Genomic DNA, 19,224 nt, shown 5'->3' on the forward strand with positions numbered 1-19,224 from the left:
CAAGTAAAGATACCAAATCCTTGTGGATGCCAATAACTTTTTGGCACGAAAATACAAGCACTAGCGATGAGAAAAACCTTGGAAACATATCTATTAGCAAAATTAAATACCAAACTTATTTAAACTAATCATTAATTTTGAGAAAGGATCGTCATATTCTGGAACTGTGCATTTATACTGATAGTGTAGGGGCCTGAGCTGTTATAATCATCAGTCCCAGTTTTTAAGGTCCCAACTCTTCAGTGTATGTGCAAATACTCTCGGTGCTCAATTTAATATTTTAAAATTCACTCCTAGACTGAAATATGGTTCAAACTCAAAATATGACCAAAGAGCATTGATAGATCCATTACCTATCTAATTCAAAGACAATCCTGGCATGAATTTGTGTTTCATATATCTGCTTCAGGGGAGCCACTAGTATCCTCAGTGTGCTAATCTTTTTAAATGACTGGGTCTTGAGGCAAATGCAGACATCACTGTATAAAAACATACTGGCAAATATTAAAGCAAAACAGATCAGTTGCCTTAGATTAAAATAATTTATTTGCACATATATCTCTTGATAAAAAGAGCCCAACTCTGTCCAAGTTTCGCACAAGGCTTCTTCAGGGGCTTTATCAGTGGAAAAATTAAGATTCAAATTTTCAAGTTGTAAATAGTGGTCTAATGTCGAAAGTGTAGAGTCACAGCAGGATTAAGTCTCAATGGTGTGCTATATGCTTTGGTCTATTAATGCGAGTACTGGAACCGTGCAAGCCAGTGACCGATTCCACCATAGTTTGCTGCCTTCAATATTGAAAAATTGAATCTTAATTTTTCCATTGATAAAGCCCCTGAAGCAGTCTTGTGCGAAACTCAGCCAGAGTTGGGCTCTTTTTATCAAGAGATATATGTGCAAATAAATTATCTTAATCTAAGGCAACTGGTCTGTCTTGCTTTAATATTTGCCTTCTGGCTTTGATGGACCACATTCCGGTCTGTTTTGTAAAAACATACTGGGAAAGAGGTTAATTAACAAAAAGCCAATAACAACTCAACACATGTATATCACTTATTAGATTGACACAAAAAATGCCCTAAGACAAATGTCCATCTCACATACTGTCAAGTTTGTTTTTTATATTTTTGAAGCTTGGACTGTATTTGAGTCTAGCAGTGAATTTTAAAAAATTAAATTGAGCACTGTGAGAGTTTGCAAATACACTGAAGAATTGGGACTTTACAAACTGGGACCGATGATTAATATAGCTCAGACCCCCTATACTGTCAATAAAAGTGCCTGGGTTCAACATATGATGGTTCTTTTTCAAAATTAATGATTCATTTAAATAAGTTTGGTATTTCGTTTTGTTGCAAAAATTAAAACATCAGCTCTGATCAAACAAAAGAAATTAGCTTATTTCTCAGTTTACTCAAATGTTGCTATGGTCAAGGCACAGAGAAGGCAGGCGTGGTCAGGCGTAGCAGTGGTCGAGGCATGGAGAAGGCAGGTGAGGTCGGACGTAGCAGAGGTCAGGCTTGGAGACGGCAGGCGAGGTCAGGCATAGCAGAGGTCAGGCTTGGAGAAGGCAGGTCAAGGTCGGTCGTAGCAGAGGTCGGCACCAGGAGGTCAATCAAAGTACAGACGAGACGAACGAGGAATCAGGAACTTGGAAACAAACAGGAAAACGGATCAAGGAAGCATGGAGGCAACGAGTACTCAGAACCAAACAGGGAACCGAGGAGAGCTGTTGCAAAGGCAACGCTTTAGTGCGAGGCCGGAGCATTTATACGCTGAAGGATCTGACGTCGGCATCCGGGTCTGCAGCCAGGTTCCCGCCGTGGGCCCTTTAAAAGATTTATCTAGGGAGGGGCTGCGGCACTGTTGGCGGCGTCTCTCCGCGAACCCCGCAGAGAGGCTCGGCGGATGGAAGCATCCTGGCTGGAAGTCCTGGGAACTGGAGCAGGGCCGTAGGCGCTGGCGGGAGCCCGATGTCGGAGCCAGTGGTCCTCTGCCACAAGCGATGGGGAGTTGGAGCCTGGAAGTTGCTTAGAAAGGTGAAAGGGCCTCACTGCGGGGCTTCGGGCAGCGAGTGTAACACCTTAACTGCTCTTCATCTAAGAAACAGCACGTATTTGTTTTTCCATATTTAGATGACTAGCTCATACCCTTCAGGAAGCTTGTTCTTCCACGTTCCATATGATGAACACCCATCAATCCCTAGGATTGATTGCCAGTTTCCCAAAATCCAATATGAAGCTGACTCATATTAAATATTTCATAGGTCTCTGCCTGGATACTTTTCTCTCTCAGCAGAGAGTACACAAATGGACCAAAATAATCCTAATTCTTTTAGATCGGAAACAGATTTCTACCAGTTTCTTCATGAGGCTGCTGGGCCACATCGCAGCAACTGTCCATGTTACCTCTTTTGCACATCTCAACATGAGAAAGGCTCAGTGTTCCCTGAAGTTTCAGTGGAAACAGCACCTACAACCACTTTTGCACAAAGTTAATATATCTAACACTCTTATCCATTTTCTGGCATGGTGACTAGATCCTTCTGATTCATTGAGAGTCAATTTTTTCACCAATCTCAATTTCATATTACGATAACCACAGATGCCTCCAATCAAGGATGGGGAGCTCATCTGAACAACTTTTATTCTTCAGGAACTTGGTCTCCACAGGAAAGATTACTCCACATAAATCATTTAGAGGTGACAGCAGTCTTCAATACTTTAAAAATATTTAATCCCTGTTTAAAAGAGAATGTGGTGTTGATGCAAACAGACAACCAAATAGCGATGTTCTTTATCAACAAACAAAGAAGAATAGGCTCATTGTCAAGAGACTTGCAGTTTCCTAACTGAAGCATCTGATATCTGTTTTTCTTCCTGGAAACCATCATCAGATGGTGGACATGTTAGGTCACCAACTACATGGCATAGAAGCACTAAGCCCAGCTAGAGTTTTATTGTATTTCTATCACTGTTGATTATATTCCTGTTCTACTGCTCACCATTATTAGCAGATAAGGACATGGTTGGTGAGGATATGGCAATGATTCTTAGTGAGTCACCACAGTATTTGGTTGGTTGGGTGGATGGGGAGGAGTAAACTACTATAACAGGCTGAGTGGGAAGGGAGAGGAAGAATGGGGAGCGAATGGTGAGGAAGAAGGGCAAGGCTGCAGCTATGGCCAGGAGCAGGGGTGGGGTGGGCAGAGAATAGGCAGGATTACTTCCACTCTCTCCCCTCTTCTCCTTGACCAGGGACCACAGATCAGAGCTTCTTCTATACACAATATAGCAATGGCTGAGACTTAGAAACTCAGCTTGCTGGATGGCCCCGTGAGCAGCTGTACTCACTCTGATGCTGCCGAGAGCTACCCAGTATGCCACTGGCACGCTCCTGTAGCTGGGATGCAGCTGTGTTCTCAGCATTACTTTGTGGCCCCATTCGCACCATACTGCTCCTGTCCCTGAAACTCCTTAGGCGCGTGTATGCATATGTGCACATTATATGGGCCCTGGGGTGGGAAACACTGAGTGGCGCCCTCCAATGACAACAGGTCAAGCATTTCATTTAAGCATGGACCTCTTGGCATTACCTCACCTCAGCAATGGGTTTCGTGCCTTGCAGTGCATGTTGCCTAGCATTCCTGATTCCTGTTTTCCTGTTTCTTGTCCAGCCTTGCCTCTTACAGCCTTGTCTTCTCCAGCCTTCCTCATCCAGCCCATCTTATCCAGCCTCACCTTATCTTATCCGTCTTGTCCAGTGTCTTCATTGTGTCTTTGGACCGACTCTCTGGATCTTGACTTCTTGCTTGGACCTGACCATGATTACCTGCTACCTGGATCTTGATGTCTTGCTTGGACCTGACCACGATTGCCTGCCACATGAACCCGATCCCTTACCTGGTCCTGACCACCCTTGCTAGCTGCGTGCCCCAACCTTGGCCTTTCTCTGACTCTGTTAGTCTGCTGCCTAACCCTGACTCCGGTGTGCTTTTGGATTTTAGTTGTCTTCACCACCCTAGGGACCTACCTGCCGGCCACCGGAACCCCAAGGGCTCAACCTGTGGGGGAAGTGGTTGGTAAAGGTGAAGCTCCAAACTGTCCTGCTACAGGGCATGTCCTCCAGCTACCGGCGTTCTCCTCATGGGTTCACTCTTGAGGCTGTGTCAACTACCCCACAGCACAAAGTGCTCACACTCTTGCTACCATTCACAAAGACCTACTTTTCCCCATTCTGCCTGTGCAGCATCCCAGCCCTGTCCAACCTTAGGAACAGTAGACCTAATCCAGGAATCAACCCCAGTTTGTTCACTTGGCAGCACACAATGCTTTCCCTTGAGCCACTAGGCTAGTCTCTGGCAAAATAAATGTGAGCAAATGTAATCTTTTAAGAGTACTGTACTGGATGGAATTGTTCCTAGGAAGATGTGGAATCCAAGATTTAAATTTAAATAAATAAGTTCGACATTGAAATAACATTTTAAATATTTTGTTGATGATTCTGGCTGAGTGAAAACTGCCGTTGTGTTTTCAATTATAGACACTGTCTTTGTTTCACATCTCTTTTGCTCTCTTCAATTTCCTGTGCAAGTCATTTGTTTTAAATTAAATTAAAATTAATCTCTTCATCTTTGTTTGCTCCCCTTCCAGTGTGTTAGCGAATCATAAGGCCTACTACACCAGGGTCATCACAAAACTAATGGGATTAATAATGTGTAATTGCGCTATTGTCCTAATTTCTTAGTAGTTTACAGAATCGTATCCATTCATAGGGAAAATTCTTGGTCTGCTTTAAGCCGCTTCCTATTAATTGATACGATAGAAATCATTTTTCTATGCTGTTTATTTTAATTTAAAATATATACTTCTCTTTTTTGTAAATCACAATTTCATTGTGAAAATTAGTGTGATGTTAAATGTAAGAGATTTTCAGTTATGAAGTACCAGAACAACTATCTAGATTCTTAAAAAAAAATATTAATTTTCCTGATCCTTTGTCCTATTTTCTCTACTTTTGCTCTAAATTCTACATCTTTTTTTTTTTTTTTTTTTTAAATCTTACTTGTTTTGTTTATGTAAACTGAATTCCATAGAAAATGTTCCTGTTGTCAAGCAATACTGGTCTTCACTCGCTGGGCGTAAAGATATTGAATTCCACCCACAGGTGGAACAATAGCTGTTTTATATCTTAGGGTTTCTTGTAAAATTGTTAACCATTAAGAGTAGCAATCTCTTTGATACAAAAAACCCCAACAACTTCTCAAGCACCTTATCCATTGTCAGAATTCATTTCTTCTTCCCCAGGGTGGTGCTATGTTATCTGTCTCTCTCTGTGCTGTCAGATTCCTCTCCTCCTAGACTTTCAGGCTTCAGACCTTTGCCAGTGAGCGTCTAGGGGTCAGAACAAACCAAGAACTCCTCTCAGAGGAGGGGGAATCAGTGACTGACCATTTAGCATTTGGCACGGGAGCTTCATCTGTTTTTTGTTTTTTTGTGCTTTTTATGCCCCTTAGTTTTATAGTGCTCACGCTGGGTCTGCTTTTTAGTTCTTTTCATGAATGTGCATGCGTCAGTGTGATGGATTAGCACACCAGAACCCTTTATGTACAACTCAGAAATAAGGCTCTACCATAGAGTGTGACCACTTGAAAGATATCTATCCTTATCTTGGTGGTTTTGTCATCTTCCTCATTTGCACTCTATCATCTTGGGCAGATGAGCATTCAACTCCCGCCCCCCCCTCCCCCCTTCCCCACCCCAGTAATACAATACAGTGAGCACAGAAATTCCTCACATCTCAACACATTCTAGGTGCCTCCCAGACAAATCTCAACAAGCAACAGGTGCAAAGCGGGAGAGAAGGCAGACCATGTTACTGCATCTCCAACCGGGGAGATCGCTTTTTCCTCCAGGGCAAACCTCATGGAATCCATGCATAAATGCATTTGGTAGTTTGCCTGGTCTTCAAGACGCTGACCCTTTTAGAACGGTTGCTGTAAAAAAAAAAAAAAAAAAAGGTAGAACAAACTCAGATACAAGTAGATAACTGTTATCGTATGAATCATGAATAAAGAATGCAAAGGCAGGATGCACAAATGAGAGGAGACATACAGCGTAACCAAGAATGGCAATGCAGAGCAACAGAGCAGACAATACTCGGGCGAGCACAGAAACAGCACATGCCATTCCGCCTAAGTGCAAGCACAGAAAGGAAACCACTCAGGGGCACGGAACAACACAAAGAGGGAACAGGCATTGCGGCACTGAGTTAAAATGGCACGCAAAAAAGACAGGACAACACAGCAGGTGCCGCATCAACATGCCAGACAGAGACACTGCATGAAAATACACTTACAAAAGCACGCTTTGGCTCCATGATGGACGATAACAGGAGTGCATAAACTCCACCCGTCATAGCTGGTCCTCTGTGTCCTTGTATCCTGAGCACTTTCCATCAGTCTTCAGATCAGCTTAGCCCCCCTCCATTTCTGTTTCTGAAAAGGAGTCAGAAGTCAGGGTTCCCTGCGCTTAGTCCAGGACTAGGAGCACGAACAATGTGAATACATTAAAAAAAAAAAGAGAAGATACTTAAATTTGATATTTATTTGTGGATTTCTGACTTTCTATGTTCTACTGTTCACCGCCTACACCCTAGACATTGGCAGTATACAAATGAATATAAATGAAATAATTGAAATAAATACATAAAATAAGTGCAAAGCAAAACTTTAATCAAGCATCACACATTGGACTTGTGAACAGTGTGTGCAGACCCTTATCTTCTCACACAGAAACAAAGAAGACACGTCATTCTTACCAGTTTTAGAATAAGAGCCTATTCCAGATAGCCCTCCTCGGTTTAATATTGGTCAAGTTTGTCACCTGCAAGAATTTGTGCAGCTGATGATTGGTTGTGGCAGAGATGTTGACTGTGGATGCTGTCCTGGCTCTTAGGTAGTGAGGTTTTTTTTTTTTTTACTGTGTTTGGTGCCACTGCTAGGGTGCTGCATTATCACCCTGGTTCTATTTTTGCTGACTAGCTGAGAGGCATCTTTTGCTCTTGAGAGCAAGTTTTGGAAAAGGGGGAAGAACAGTGAGCGACAACAGTTATCCTTTGGCCTCTAGATGTGTCCATTTGTTGATACATAAGAACATAAGGGGCGGATTTTAAAAGGCCTGCGTGCGTAAATCCTTCCGCCTGGTGCGCGAACAAAAGTACGCGATCACGTATTTTTTAAAGATCTACCCCTATGAACATAAGAAAATGCCATACTGGGTCAGACCTAGGGTCCATCAAGCCCAGCATCCTGCTTCCAACAGTGGCCAATCCAGGCCACAAGAACCTGGCAAGTACCCAAAAACTAAGTCTATTCCATGTTACCGCTAATGGCAGTGGCTATTCTCTAGGTGAACTTAATAGCAGGTAATGGACTTCTCCTCCAAGAACTTATCCAATCCTTTTTTAAACACAGCTATACTAACTGCACTAACCACATCCTCTGGCAACAAATTCCAGAGTTTAATTGTGCGTTGAGTAAAAAAGAACTTTCTCCGATTAGTTTTAAATGTGCCCCATACTAACTTCATGGAGTGCCCCCTAGTCTTTCTACTATCCGAAAGAGTAAATAACCGATTCACATCTACCCGTTCTAGACCTCTCATGATTTTAAACACCTCTATTATATCCCCCCTCAGTCGTCTCTTCTCCAAGCTGAAAAGTCCTAACCTCTTTAGTCTTTCCTCATAGGGGAGTTGTTCCATTCCCCTTATCATTTTGGTAGCCCTTCTCTGTACCTTCTCCATTGCAATTATATCTTTTTTGAGATGCGGCGACCAGAATTGTACACAGTATTCAAGGTGCGGTCTCACCATGGAGCGATACAGAGGCATTATAACATTTTCTATTTTATTCACCATTCCCTTTCTAATAATTCCCAACATTCTGTTTGCTTTTTTGACTGCTGCAGCACACTGAACCGACGATTTCAATGTGTTATCCACTATGACATCTAGATCTCTTTCTTGGGTTGTAGCACCTAATATGGAACCCAACATTGTGTAATTATAGCATGGGTTATTTTTCCCTATATGCATCACCTTGCACTTATCCACATTAAATTTCATCTGCCAATTGGATGCCCAATTTTCCAGTCTCACAAGGTCTTCCTGCAATTTATCACAAACTGTTTGTGATTTAACTACTCTGAACAATTTTGTGTCATCTGCAAATATGATTATCTCACTCGTCGTATTTCTTTCCAGATCATTTATAAATATATTGAAAAGTAAGGGTCCCAGTACAGATCCCTGAGGCACTCCACTGCCCACTCCTTTCCACTGAGAAAATTGTCCATTTAATCCTACTCTCTGTTCCCTCCATAAGTACTGACAGGCATCCCTTGTTTAGAGCACTGTTAGCAGGTGGTGTGCAGGGCATCCTAGCCTAGAAGACACAATGCCAACCAGATGCTGAGCTAAGACTGCCCCACTCCCCAGAACACCTCTGAGCATATTTAAACTCCAAATGTGGAAGGGGTCCAGGACTGGCCTCCTTCTCTTCCCCTTGCCTGCTCCTGGTTCAACATAAATGTGCCAGAATTAGTCCTCTACCGTCTCCCTCTCTACCCCTACCCCAACGTCAACTCTCCCACCTTCCAGGCATTTTCAGATGGGATTATGCTACATTGCTACCATGAACCCAGTCCAGTGCTTTCACCGTTGCTGCATAAACTACCACCACTGATATTCCACTGGGATCGCAGTAGCGCATACTGTGATCCTGGATGAAAACTGAGCTAGCCAAAGATACCTGGAGGGTTGGGGAAAGGAGGGAGGCAGCAGAGAGCTAATTGTGGCACATTTATGGGGAACTGGGGAGCGGGTAGGTGAAGGAGGGAGACCGGTCCTGGAGCTCTTCGACTTTTGGAGCTTAAATCTTGTCAGAAACGTTTGCGGGACGAGAGTGGAGGCTTGGTCCGGCAGAGCCCATGATTAGCAGCTTGGGTGAGGGGCAATCTCTGGGCTGCTTAGCCCGTAAGGTTTCTTTTCTTCTTCTTTTTTATTTTTTTACTCAGCAGCTTAACTGGCTACATTCTTTTGAACATAACCAGGTAAGACTAAAGTTATCCTGCCACATAAGACCATATTATTTAGACCTGCTTCTGGGCAAGTTTAGAATTATACGAAAACATTTTTTCAGACAATGAAACTTAAAATATTTAAAGTTCATCAAACAATTCCATCAGCTGGCTGCAGGGAGGACCTTCGTAACGCCTGTACATGCAACAAACATTTTAGCACGAAATGCCCGGGTCATCTTTAATCATAGGTCCATTGCTTTCATGCAAACAAAAGTTTATAATTCAATTTTTTTGAATTTTTAATGCAAGTAAAATGATTAATTCCCTTTGTATTTGTTGGAAGCAAGGCAATGGCAGCGGCAGCAGCAGCTAACACTCACAAGGCATTTGACACAACGTCATGTTTCACGGGGTGGCTGCATCAGGGGCACACACAGAGACTGTGTTCTTGTCTTTCTAAAACAATAAAGGATAAGTCAAATCAAAATTTAAAATTAAAAGAAGCCACGCTTACGAAACTTCGAAGCAAGCATTCACGAACAGGCTATTTACTTGAGAAAGAAATTGCCACGTTTCAGTAATTCAGAATGGCCACATGCAGTGGCTCAATGCAAAGTTCCTTTTATTTTTTTTTTTAATTATTTCTTTATTGAATTTTAAACAAAATTTCCAAGAAAATTTGGTTACAGAAAAAGAAGTGCTTTGGTCACACATAAGTCAACAAGGAAAATAAAAGTGTTTAATTAACAATCAGAGAAAGTTCTTCTTCACTCAATGCACAATTAAACTCTGGAATTTGTTGTCAGGGGATGTGGTTAGTGCAGTTAGTGTAGCTGTGTTTAAAAAAGGATTGGATAAGTTCTTGTAGGAGAAGTCCATTATCTGTTATTAATTAAGTTGACTTAGAAAATAGCCACTGCTATTACTAGCAACAGTAACATGGAATAAACTTAGGTTTTTGGGTACTTGCCAGGTTCTTATGGCTTGGATTGGCTACTGTTGGAAACAGGATGCTGGGCTTGATGGACCCTTGGTCTGACCCAGTATAGAATGTTCTTATTAGGGATGTGCAATCGTTTTGCCGAATTGGAAAATTTCAAAGAAATAGTCCAATTTGGCATGGGTAGGAGGACCCAAATCCCGAGACGGATTTTCCCCGAACTTTGGGGAAAATTCATTGTTCGGGTTAGTGCGGGGGGGGAGGGGCACATTTATTTACAAAAAAAACCCCAAACCCACCCCAACCCTTCACATTTAGTTAATTACAACCCCCCACCCTTCCGACCCCCCAAAAACTTGCCTAAAGTCCCTGATGGTCCAGTTGGGGTCCCGGGAGTGATCTCCTGCTCTCGGGCCATCGGTTGCCAGTAAACAAAATGGTGCTGGTGGCCCTTTGCCCTTACCATGTGACAGGGGCTACCAGTGCCCTTGGTCGGCCCCTGTCACATGGAAGGAGCAATGGATGGCTCGCGCCATTTTCTAAGATGGCGCCGGCCTGACAAGTTGTTAGTTATTTGTGAACTTATTTTGTTGTGGCGGGGATGACCGAGCCCAGAAGAAGAAAGGTAGAATAATGGAAGCGTTGGCGAGCAGGGAGGCGCCCTTGAAGAAGTTGGTGGCACCAGATGGTAGACAGTAAATGGTGGTGGGGGGGGATGTCGGGTCCGGGGTTTGTGCCTTAACAGCCATCTGGCTGGAAAGAGATGGGAGGGTCCCGAGTGAGCTTGCTGCATGGCGGCTTACGTGGGACTCCACCCTGCATCTCTTGGGTTTGCGGGGAGGGAGATCTCATGGTTATCTGCTTGGGTGGATGCTCCCCATTATATTCAGTGGCGCCTCCCTGGAGCAAGCGCAATTAGGCATGTAAGCTTGGCATCCCAGATTAAATTCCTTTGTTAGGCATCTAATTAACAGATGCGGCCATTTGCATCCAATATGTGTGTTGTTATTGTTTCCCTGTTTCTTACTGTCACGGAGGTTTCTAGAAAGCTCCAGTTATTAAGATTTCCCTCCAATTTGCTCCACAAAAAGTAGACAAACTGTTGCAGTACAATGTTACCACTTTTATTTTCTAATGTAGCCTCATGTGGATGATCACATTTCGAACAAACTTTTAGTGGGTGTTCCCAAAATCCAGTGTATATAATCAGACTTAGATAGTTCTAGAATACAGAGTCAGCATGAGCTGGCAATACATGTCTTAGATCATGATCAGTTAACAGGTCAGCATGACTTGTCCTAGTTATAATTAGCTATACAGCACAAGTAAGAAAGGGTGTTGATTTAGACTGACCAGTCATACACATCTGCATTTTACTTCAACATCATATGTTTTACTTGTCTTATGTCATTATTAGAAAAGGCCAGCATGGCCTAAGTTCTAATTATATTTGTCTACAAGCACAATACGCACAATACATTCTGTTACTGATAAGAAAGGATCACACTTCATTATATCTATTTTCTGCCAATTATCCTTTATCTTGTCCATGGAGCCAAAAAGTCTAACCTTACGGTCTTGAGAAAATTTGTTTACATATCTTTTATTCTCATTATAATCTAAAATAGTTTCTATTTTTGTTCTAGCAAGCAAAGTAAAACTCAGTAAAGAATATTACAATCTAAATTGGACTATATAGCACAGAGAGATAACAATAAAACTTATAGTTTGATAGTTCCCTCATCACTCTGGTAACTAGGGGCAAAATATGCTGTAAAATGCTTGTAAAGAGCACATACTAGCCACTGGACCCAAAGGAGGTAGAGAACTGGCCAGCTGGAAGAGAGGGGAGGGATTTGGTGCCAGAAGGAAACAAAGGAACTCGCCAAATGGAACACTAAGGATGCTGGAGCTTGGATAGGAGGGGAAGAAGGGCACAAGTGTTTGGGGGTCTAGCTGGGATGGAGCTGTTGTCTTCATTGTCTTGCAGATGTCTGACTGGTGCCAGCTAGTATCTTATAATACACATGAGGCAAGCATTTACATTGGAGAAGAAGTTGTACAACCAGGGGTTCCTGATCTGAGGCTTAAAGGGGAGACTGGGGAACAGTATAAGGAAATAATTCTTCATGGGAAGGGTCATGGATACATGGGTAACATTCCTGGAGAGGAGTTAGAGGCAAAAAAAATAAAAACCATCAGAATTGAAGAAAGACAGGGGATGATCTCAGAGGATTCCTGGCTGCGTGATAGTGTAGGTGAAGGAGAAGGTCAACAGCAGGAAAGGAAGACGAACAGACTAGGTGGCCTTTCCGTCTTACCTGCCTGTTTTCTGTGTTTTTTAGAAGATCCTTTCACTGCAAAAATGGAAGACAGATGGGATTCTATTTTTTAAAGTATACAGTCTGTTCTGTTTTTAAAAGAACACAGAAGGCCCTTTAAATCTTTCAGGAATCCTTGATAAAGTATGAATTAAGACTACCAGTGAGATCAGTGGCAAAATTCATGAAATTTGGTAGATAGAAACATTTGTCACAAGTCCACATGTTACTAACCATAGTAGAGGTCCTGCTCTGTACCTTATATGGCAAAACCCTTCTGTAAGTAGAGCCCGTAAAATCTTAGGCATTGGGTATGCAGGTGATTGTTAGCCCCTTCCCGTCTTTCCATAATGAATAAAGCTTACTGCCCTATGGGTTCAAGAAGGGTTTTACCAGGTTATTGGCATGAGAATAATAAAGTTACAGATTTACAACAAGTTATTAAAGTTACCTCCCACCAATGAAGAAAGGTACAAGGGAAAACAATAACAATGGTATGCAGGAATTACAGCCAGAAGAAACACCAAATATCGATATTTCTGCAGTTTTGGAAGGATCTGATAGTAATCTGGAGAGACCGTCAACATTGATTGTGACTTTCTTATTGGATTCTGATAAAGACTGGGTGTTTAAAAATATTTTAAACCGATCAGAGATTTTTCTGAATTGTAAAATTTAAATGTTTCCGGATTTGTCCAGGCAGTCCCAAAAATGCAGGCGACAATTTCTGTTGCTTAAACCAAAAGTGGTCCAATTAGGAATGTTTTTCATATTAAAATTTCCTTGTAAATGCCTAATAAAACATATGTATTTTTTCAGCCATCTCAGCTAATGGATTTCTAGGTTAGCAGGGATAGACCGCAGTTTAGTTCTTCACCAGGCCCTGAATGAAGCGCTCTTAAAATGGAATTAGATCTTTGAAAAGTTAAGCTGTCCTATAGCTATATTTCTTTGGTTGATTTAAGAGATTTCTTTAGGTTGTGTAATCTTGGATTCTCTTTTTTGGGGGTTTGTAAGACAGGACTGTCAGATAAATATGGTTTTTTCTTGTTATGTGGTTAAGCAATGTGAAAATATATAACTGTATCACCTGTACTTCTGCTCAAGTAATGTTACTTAATTATGGCCTGGATTTATCAAAATGCGATAAGTATCACATGTGATAGCAAAAGGGGTGTGGTTTATGCTAATAGACAGTTTATTGCAATTTGTGCCAATTACCTATGTGAAGAGCAAAGTTAGTGCAAATTGTGATAATGTTTTCAGACTTTGTGATAAGTGCCAGACCTGTTGTATTTCCTGCATACAACCACTGGGGGGGGGGGGGGGGGAAGAGAGAGAGAGAGCGAGAGAGAGACACTGAGAGAGAGAGACTAGCCATAATGCCCTCTCCCTAGATAGGTATTTGTATCCCTATGGGAGGCCCACCTAGTAACTCGAGGTGAGATTTAGGTATTCGTGTAGGGGGTTAGGGGCCACTTTGACATTTAACGTGAGATGTACGAACAGAACAGTGCTCTCTCTCTCTCTCTCATCTGAGCTCCCTGGGACCATTAATAATGGTCCCCCAGTGGTTGTATGCAGGAAATACAACAGGTCTGGCACTTATCACAAAGTCTGAAAATGATATCGCAATTTGCGATAACTTAGCTCTTTGCATAGGTAATTAGTGCAAATTGCGATAAACTGTCTATTAGCATAAACCACACCCCTTTTGCTATCGCATGCAATACTTATCACATTTTGATAAATCCAGGTCTATGTTTGTAAAATGCATAAAATAGATAATAATTAAAAAAAAAAGCCAAGTACTGGTTGTGGGTTTTTTTTAGTAATTAAAATGTATCTGTACAAGACAGCTCCATAACGATCTCATGTTTTTCGCGTGTTTTTCTTCTGCAGGACCTCCATCTGCACCCCAGAACCTCATTTATAATATTAACCAGACTACGGTGAGCTTGGAGTGGAGCCCTCCGGCTGACAGCGGTGGGAGAAATGATGTAACCTATCGAATCCTGTGCAAGAGATGCAGCTGGGAGCAGGGGGAATGTGTTTCCTGCGGGAGCAGCATTGGATATGTGCCCCAGCAGAGTGGATTGGGAGACACCTATGTCACGGTCATGGACCTGCTGGCCCACGCCAACTACACCTTCGAAGTGGAAGCTGTCAACGGAGTCTCGGACTTGAGTCGTTCCCAAAGACTCTTTGCAGCTGTCAGTATCACCACCGGACAGGCAGGTAAGCACGACAGATAAAATGCCCGTACTTAACTGCAGAAATGAATGCTCTTGCTTCGATACAGCTCCTGGTTCTGCCTCTTGTTTTGTGTCCCAATTATAGTACTCTAGCATGGCATTGTTTACTAGCGTTTCTCCTTACTGGCATAGTCGCATTTTTGCAGGTACGTAGGACAGGCTGGTTATGGGTAATGTTTTCACAGTTCGATGGCTTTATTTCTTTGTCTTTCTAGCTTTCTAGTTTTAAAGCGCCCACCCCCCTCCTCTTCATTACTGTGTTGTGATAGAGATCTCACTCCGTGAGACAGGAATGCCTACAGATGTTTCTTACTATTTTTTATTTTTTATTTTTTTAGTATTAGAGAGCTTGGTAAATCCTTAGCCAGTGGAAGAAAATCTAAGCACGTTTGCAGCATGTCAGTTTTCCCCTCAGAATTGCATTTCCAATTTATTTAATAAATCCAGATATGTGATGATAAAATATGGCGAGATTGTGACACTTATTCTTGCTTTTTTTTTATTCTTACTTTATTCTGCATAGTTGTTGTAATATTGTAATATGACAGGTGAGATGCTAGGGAAATTGAAATCAAACCAGTGTGTTCTCCATAAGAGGAGAGGGAATAAGTAACTTAGTTTGAGGGATTTATATATTTATATGCTGACCCCCCCCCCCCCCCCCCACCATCAAAAGCACCCCCCCCTTTTTCAAAAATGCAGAAATCTTACATTTTTAAAGTATAGATTGCCAAATGTCTTGTTAAAATAATAGTCTAGCACTTTTATTTCCTGTTTTAATGCTGCATGATCTGAACATGTTAAAAATCACCCCCACCCCCAACCAGTTTTGTTGCCTGAAAGAGATTTGCTCAGGAGTCTTAGCAGAATCAGTAAATAGCATTGTAAGGTTTATAAAATGTATTTTCGAAGCCGTATAATAGGAATAACCAAGCTGATTGATAATTAGGTGGAAGACATGCTAGACCTCTTCATGATTTGAATATAATCTTTCATGGTGCTCCCGGGGATATATCGCAAAGCCGTGCTCCAGGATTTGAAACAAGGTGTTCTCTGTATTCAAATGCCATCATGCCCCACCCATGCCTTCTTCTTAAAACCTGTGATTCTCCATTTAAACAAAGACTGAAAGCAAAAACTGAGCCACATTTTAGGCAATATTAAATAATTTTATTTTTTTAATTGTAATTGTTACAACTTACAAACACTTTTGGGGTCATTTTATAATAATTCACATTAAAAAATATGAGCAAATATGCACGTAAGTTACACTAGTTTTCAAAAACTGAATTTGAAAATTATCCCACCAAATCCGTTTGCACAAGTTATGCCTGTTGAAATGTCAGCACAAAGTTTTTGTGAAAATTTACACACATACTTTGTAAAAAAAACAAAAAATGTGCGGGTGAAGCCAAACCCCTCCCCAGCTTCACTCCTAGGAAGGCCTCCATTCAATCCATGTAAATTTACTTTCAGACATGAGGTACATGCTTGCATGCATAAGTTTATTGGGCGGGTAATCTTGCAACGGTCCTTTCTGCACGTAAAATAGCAAAGTCTTAATTGCAAAAGACTCTCTGAAATTCACCCTCTTCAGTTGGTTCGTTATGCCACCGGTGGCTGTCATTCCCCCGCGGCATCGCTGTGTTCCAACGCCTCCTCCTTAAACAGTAGGCCGTGGCTATAAATAGCTAGCAGTCTTAGAACAAGAGGCTAGCAGCCAGTCTAAGAACCGTTGGGCCTCATTCAGTGAGGATTTTGTGCCTCTGGGAAAAATCCATAGTGGTTAGTGGTCTCGGGAGATTAGTGTCCGACTGGAGCTTTTAGCCTGAGCGCTATATTTAGACAGAGATGCCTGTATTTGCAAACCAAATTAATGATCTGCGGCGTGTGTACCATGACAGCCTAGTCATCAGAAAATGCACTTCACTCCTGCAAAGTACTTGTGCAGTGTTTGCTATATTTCATAAGTTTTTAATGACTGGAAATTCTGCAGGTTTATTTATTTATTTATTTTTTCACTGTTTAAGACTTAGCGGGCTACAAGTCTGTCAAGTAAGTAAATAAATAAATAAAAATTACTAAGAAATTGCATTGGAGTGCTGTGTATACATACGAACCTTGTTTTCCCTGTGCGTCAGCCATTATACAGTTACGCTAGTTAATTGTAACAATTAATTTGAAACACGTTTTTTTTTGCTGAGGCTTACAGGCTTTTTTATATTTTTCGATGAGTCAAGCGCTTGGTTTGGATTCAAAAAAGTCAATTCCTGTGCCTCAATAGCGCAGTGTTATTCACTTGGGGGTACATTTTAAAAAACAGCGCGTGCGCGTACTTTTCTTCGCGCACCACGCGCGAAGAAAAGTACGCCGCGTTTTATAAGATACGCGCGTAGCCGCGCGTATCTTATAAAATCTGGGGTCGGCGCGCACAAGGGGGTGCACATTTGTGCAACCTGCGCTCGCCGAGCCCTGCGCGCGCTGCCTGTTCCCTCCGAGGCCGCTCCAAAATCGGAGCGGCCTCGGAGGGAACTTTCCTTCTGCCTCCCCTCACCTTCCCCTCCCTTCCCCTCCCTTCCCCTACCTAACCCACCCCCCTGGCCCTATCTAATCCCCCCCCCCCACACCTTTGTTGGCAGATTTACGCCTGCGGGCTGCTGGCGCCCCATCACCCGACCCGGGGGCTGGTCCGGAGGCCTCGACCACGCCCCGACACGCCTTCCGCCCACCCCGAAATTCGCGCCGCCCACCCAACACGCCCCCAACACGCCCCCTTTGCAAAGCCCCGAGACTTACGCGCGTCCGGGGCTTGCGCGCGCCGCTGAGCCTATGCAAAAAAAGGCTCGGCGCGCGCAGGGGCCTTTTAAGAGGGTTACGCGCGCAGGGGCCTTTTAAGAGGGTTACGCCCTGAAACTTTTCCCTTCTTAACTCTCGAACAATAGACCACCTCACCTGCCATGTGGGATGAGAAGAGCAAATAAAAAATGGGGGTCAAATGTGGAGGAGAACAATTGCTCCTGATACATATAATAACAGAAAAAAAAATGAAATCCTTGTGTTCGGGGAAAAAACTGAAATTAGGAGGTTCATAGATTTTCATGCAAGTTTTATAAAAGTCGCCTCTCCATCTCGGTTGAATTCTTTCTTCTGAAGGCAGATAACTTTGTAAACAGTATAGAAAACATATTTTTACATTCTTTTGTGTTTGCTCCTCTTTATTTTCCTGTCATTTGGGGGGGGGGGGGGGAGGGATCCATTTCCTAGCCTGCCCTTCCCCACACATGCGTTTCCAGCCCAGTTGGAATCTGTCACAACCCTGCTCACTGTCATTTCCCCTTGGAGTGATGAAAGGTAAAATAGGAGTTGGTTTGTACAATGTATCTGTACCTAGCTTGATGCACTCTCTAGCTAGCTGACTCTTTGATTGTGTGTGTAAAACTGACCCCCAAAACCTACCCCACCACCCAAACCTCACCTCAAGTTAATAGTGCCCGCTCTTACAGTGGTATAAATAGTAGAGTGACATATATGATGTATTACCTGTTATCTTATTTTCCTGTACCATTTGTTGTGTTTTTTAGTAAGCAGATTAATTTGTATTGGAGCATTTCACTCTATATGTATTGGTTTGTTCTAAAATTATGAATGCTAATTTGTAAAACCATTGTGGTCTTGGTAGGGAACATTGGTATATGAAACATCTAAATAAATAAATAAATATTGGTATGCGAAAAATAGCACGGGTGCGATAAGTGTATCACGTGTTGCGGAAATGACATATGTGATGCGAGAGCAGGGAAAGTAGCCTCACCCACACCTCCCCCCTTTTTATCGCGGGCGCTATTTTCCGCTATATTTATTAGAGATGAGCTTCGTTTTTCAGGCTCGGGTCGGGTTTCGGTTCGGGCGCTTCGTTTTCCCACGGATCATTTTTCGCCAAAAACGAAACTGGAACCCGAACCCGAAACCGGAAAAACAAATTAAAAAAACGCGAATCGGAAAAAAACCCCACACCAACCCTTCACATTTACTTTCTTATACCCCCCCCCACAATCCCGATTCCTCCCCAAGACTTACTAAAAGTCCCTGGTGGTCCAGCGGGGTCCCACGAGCATTCTCTCCCTCCATGCCATCCGGCTGTCGGGCCTGCTATGACTCAAAATGGCGCCGATATCCTTGCCCTTTTGATGTCATAGGGGCTACCGGTACCATTGGTCAGCCCCTGTCACATGGTAGGAGCAATGGACGGCTGGCGCCATCTTGTGCTCCTACATGTGACAGGGGGCTGACCAATGGCACCGGTAGGCCCTGTGACATCGTAAGGGCAAGGCTATCGGCGCCATTTTGAATACTGTCAACCGATAGCCCGAGTGCAGGAGATCGCGCTGGACCACCAGGGACTTCTGGCAAGTCTTGAGGGAGGACTCCTGACCTCCCAAGACTTGCCAAAAGTCCCCTGTGGGTCCATGCTCCTACCATGTGGGGGCGGTGTAAGAAGTAAATTGAAGGGTTGGGGTGGGTTTTTTGTTTTTTTTTTTTAAATAAATGTGCCCTCTCTCCCCACACTAACCCGAAAAACAGATTTTCCCCGAGCTTCGTGGTTCAGGTCCCCCCGAACCACAACG

General features: G+C 42.8%; 1 protein-coding gene across 4 annotated transcripts in view; it reads left to right on the forward strand.

The window, feature by feature from the left end:
- EPHA7 (EPH receptor A7) overlaps positions 1-19,224 on the forward strand; it is a 410,651-nt gene that overhangs the window by 115,177 nt on the left and 276,250 nt on the right. For all 4 annotated transcript variants that reach the window (XM_029595405.1, XM_029595407.1, XM_029595403.1 and 1 more), the window contains exon 5: positions 14,247-14,582. In XM_029595405.1, coding sequence (XP_029451265.1) covers positions 14,247-14,582 — 336 coding nt within the window. The remainder of the gene's footprint in view (positions 1-14,246; positions 14,583-19,224) is intronic.

Source organism: Rhinatrema bivittatum, chromosome 3, assembly GCF_901001135.1.
Source record: "Rhinatrema bivittatum chromosome 3, aRhiBiv1.1, whole genome shotgun sequence".
In the NCBI taxonomy this organism is placed as follows: Eukaryota; Metazoa; Chordata; class Amphibia; order Gymnophiona; family Rhinatrematidae; genus Rhinatrema; species Rhinatrema bivittatum.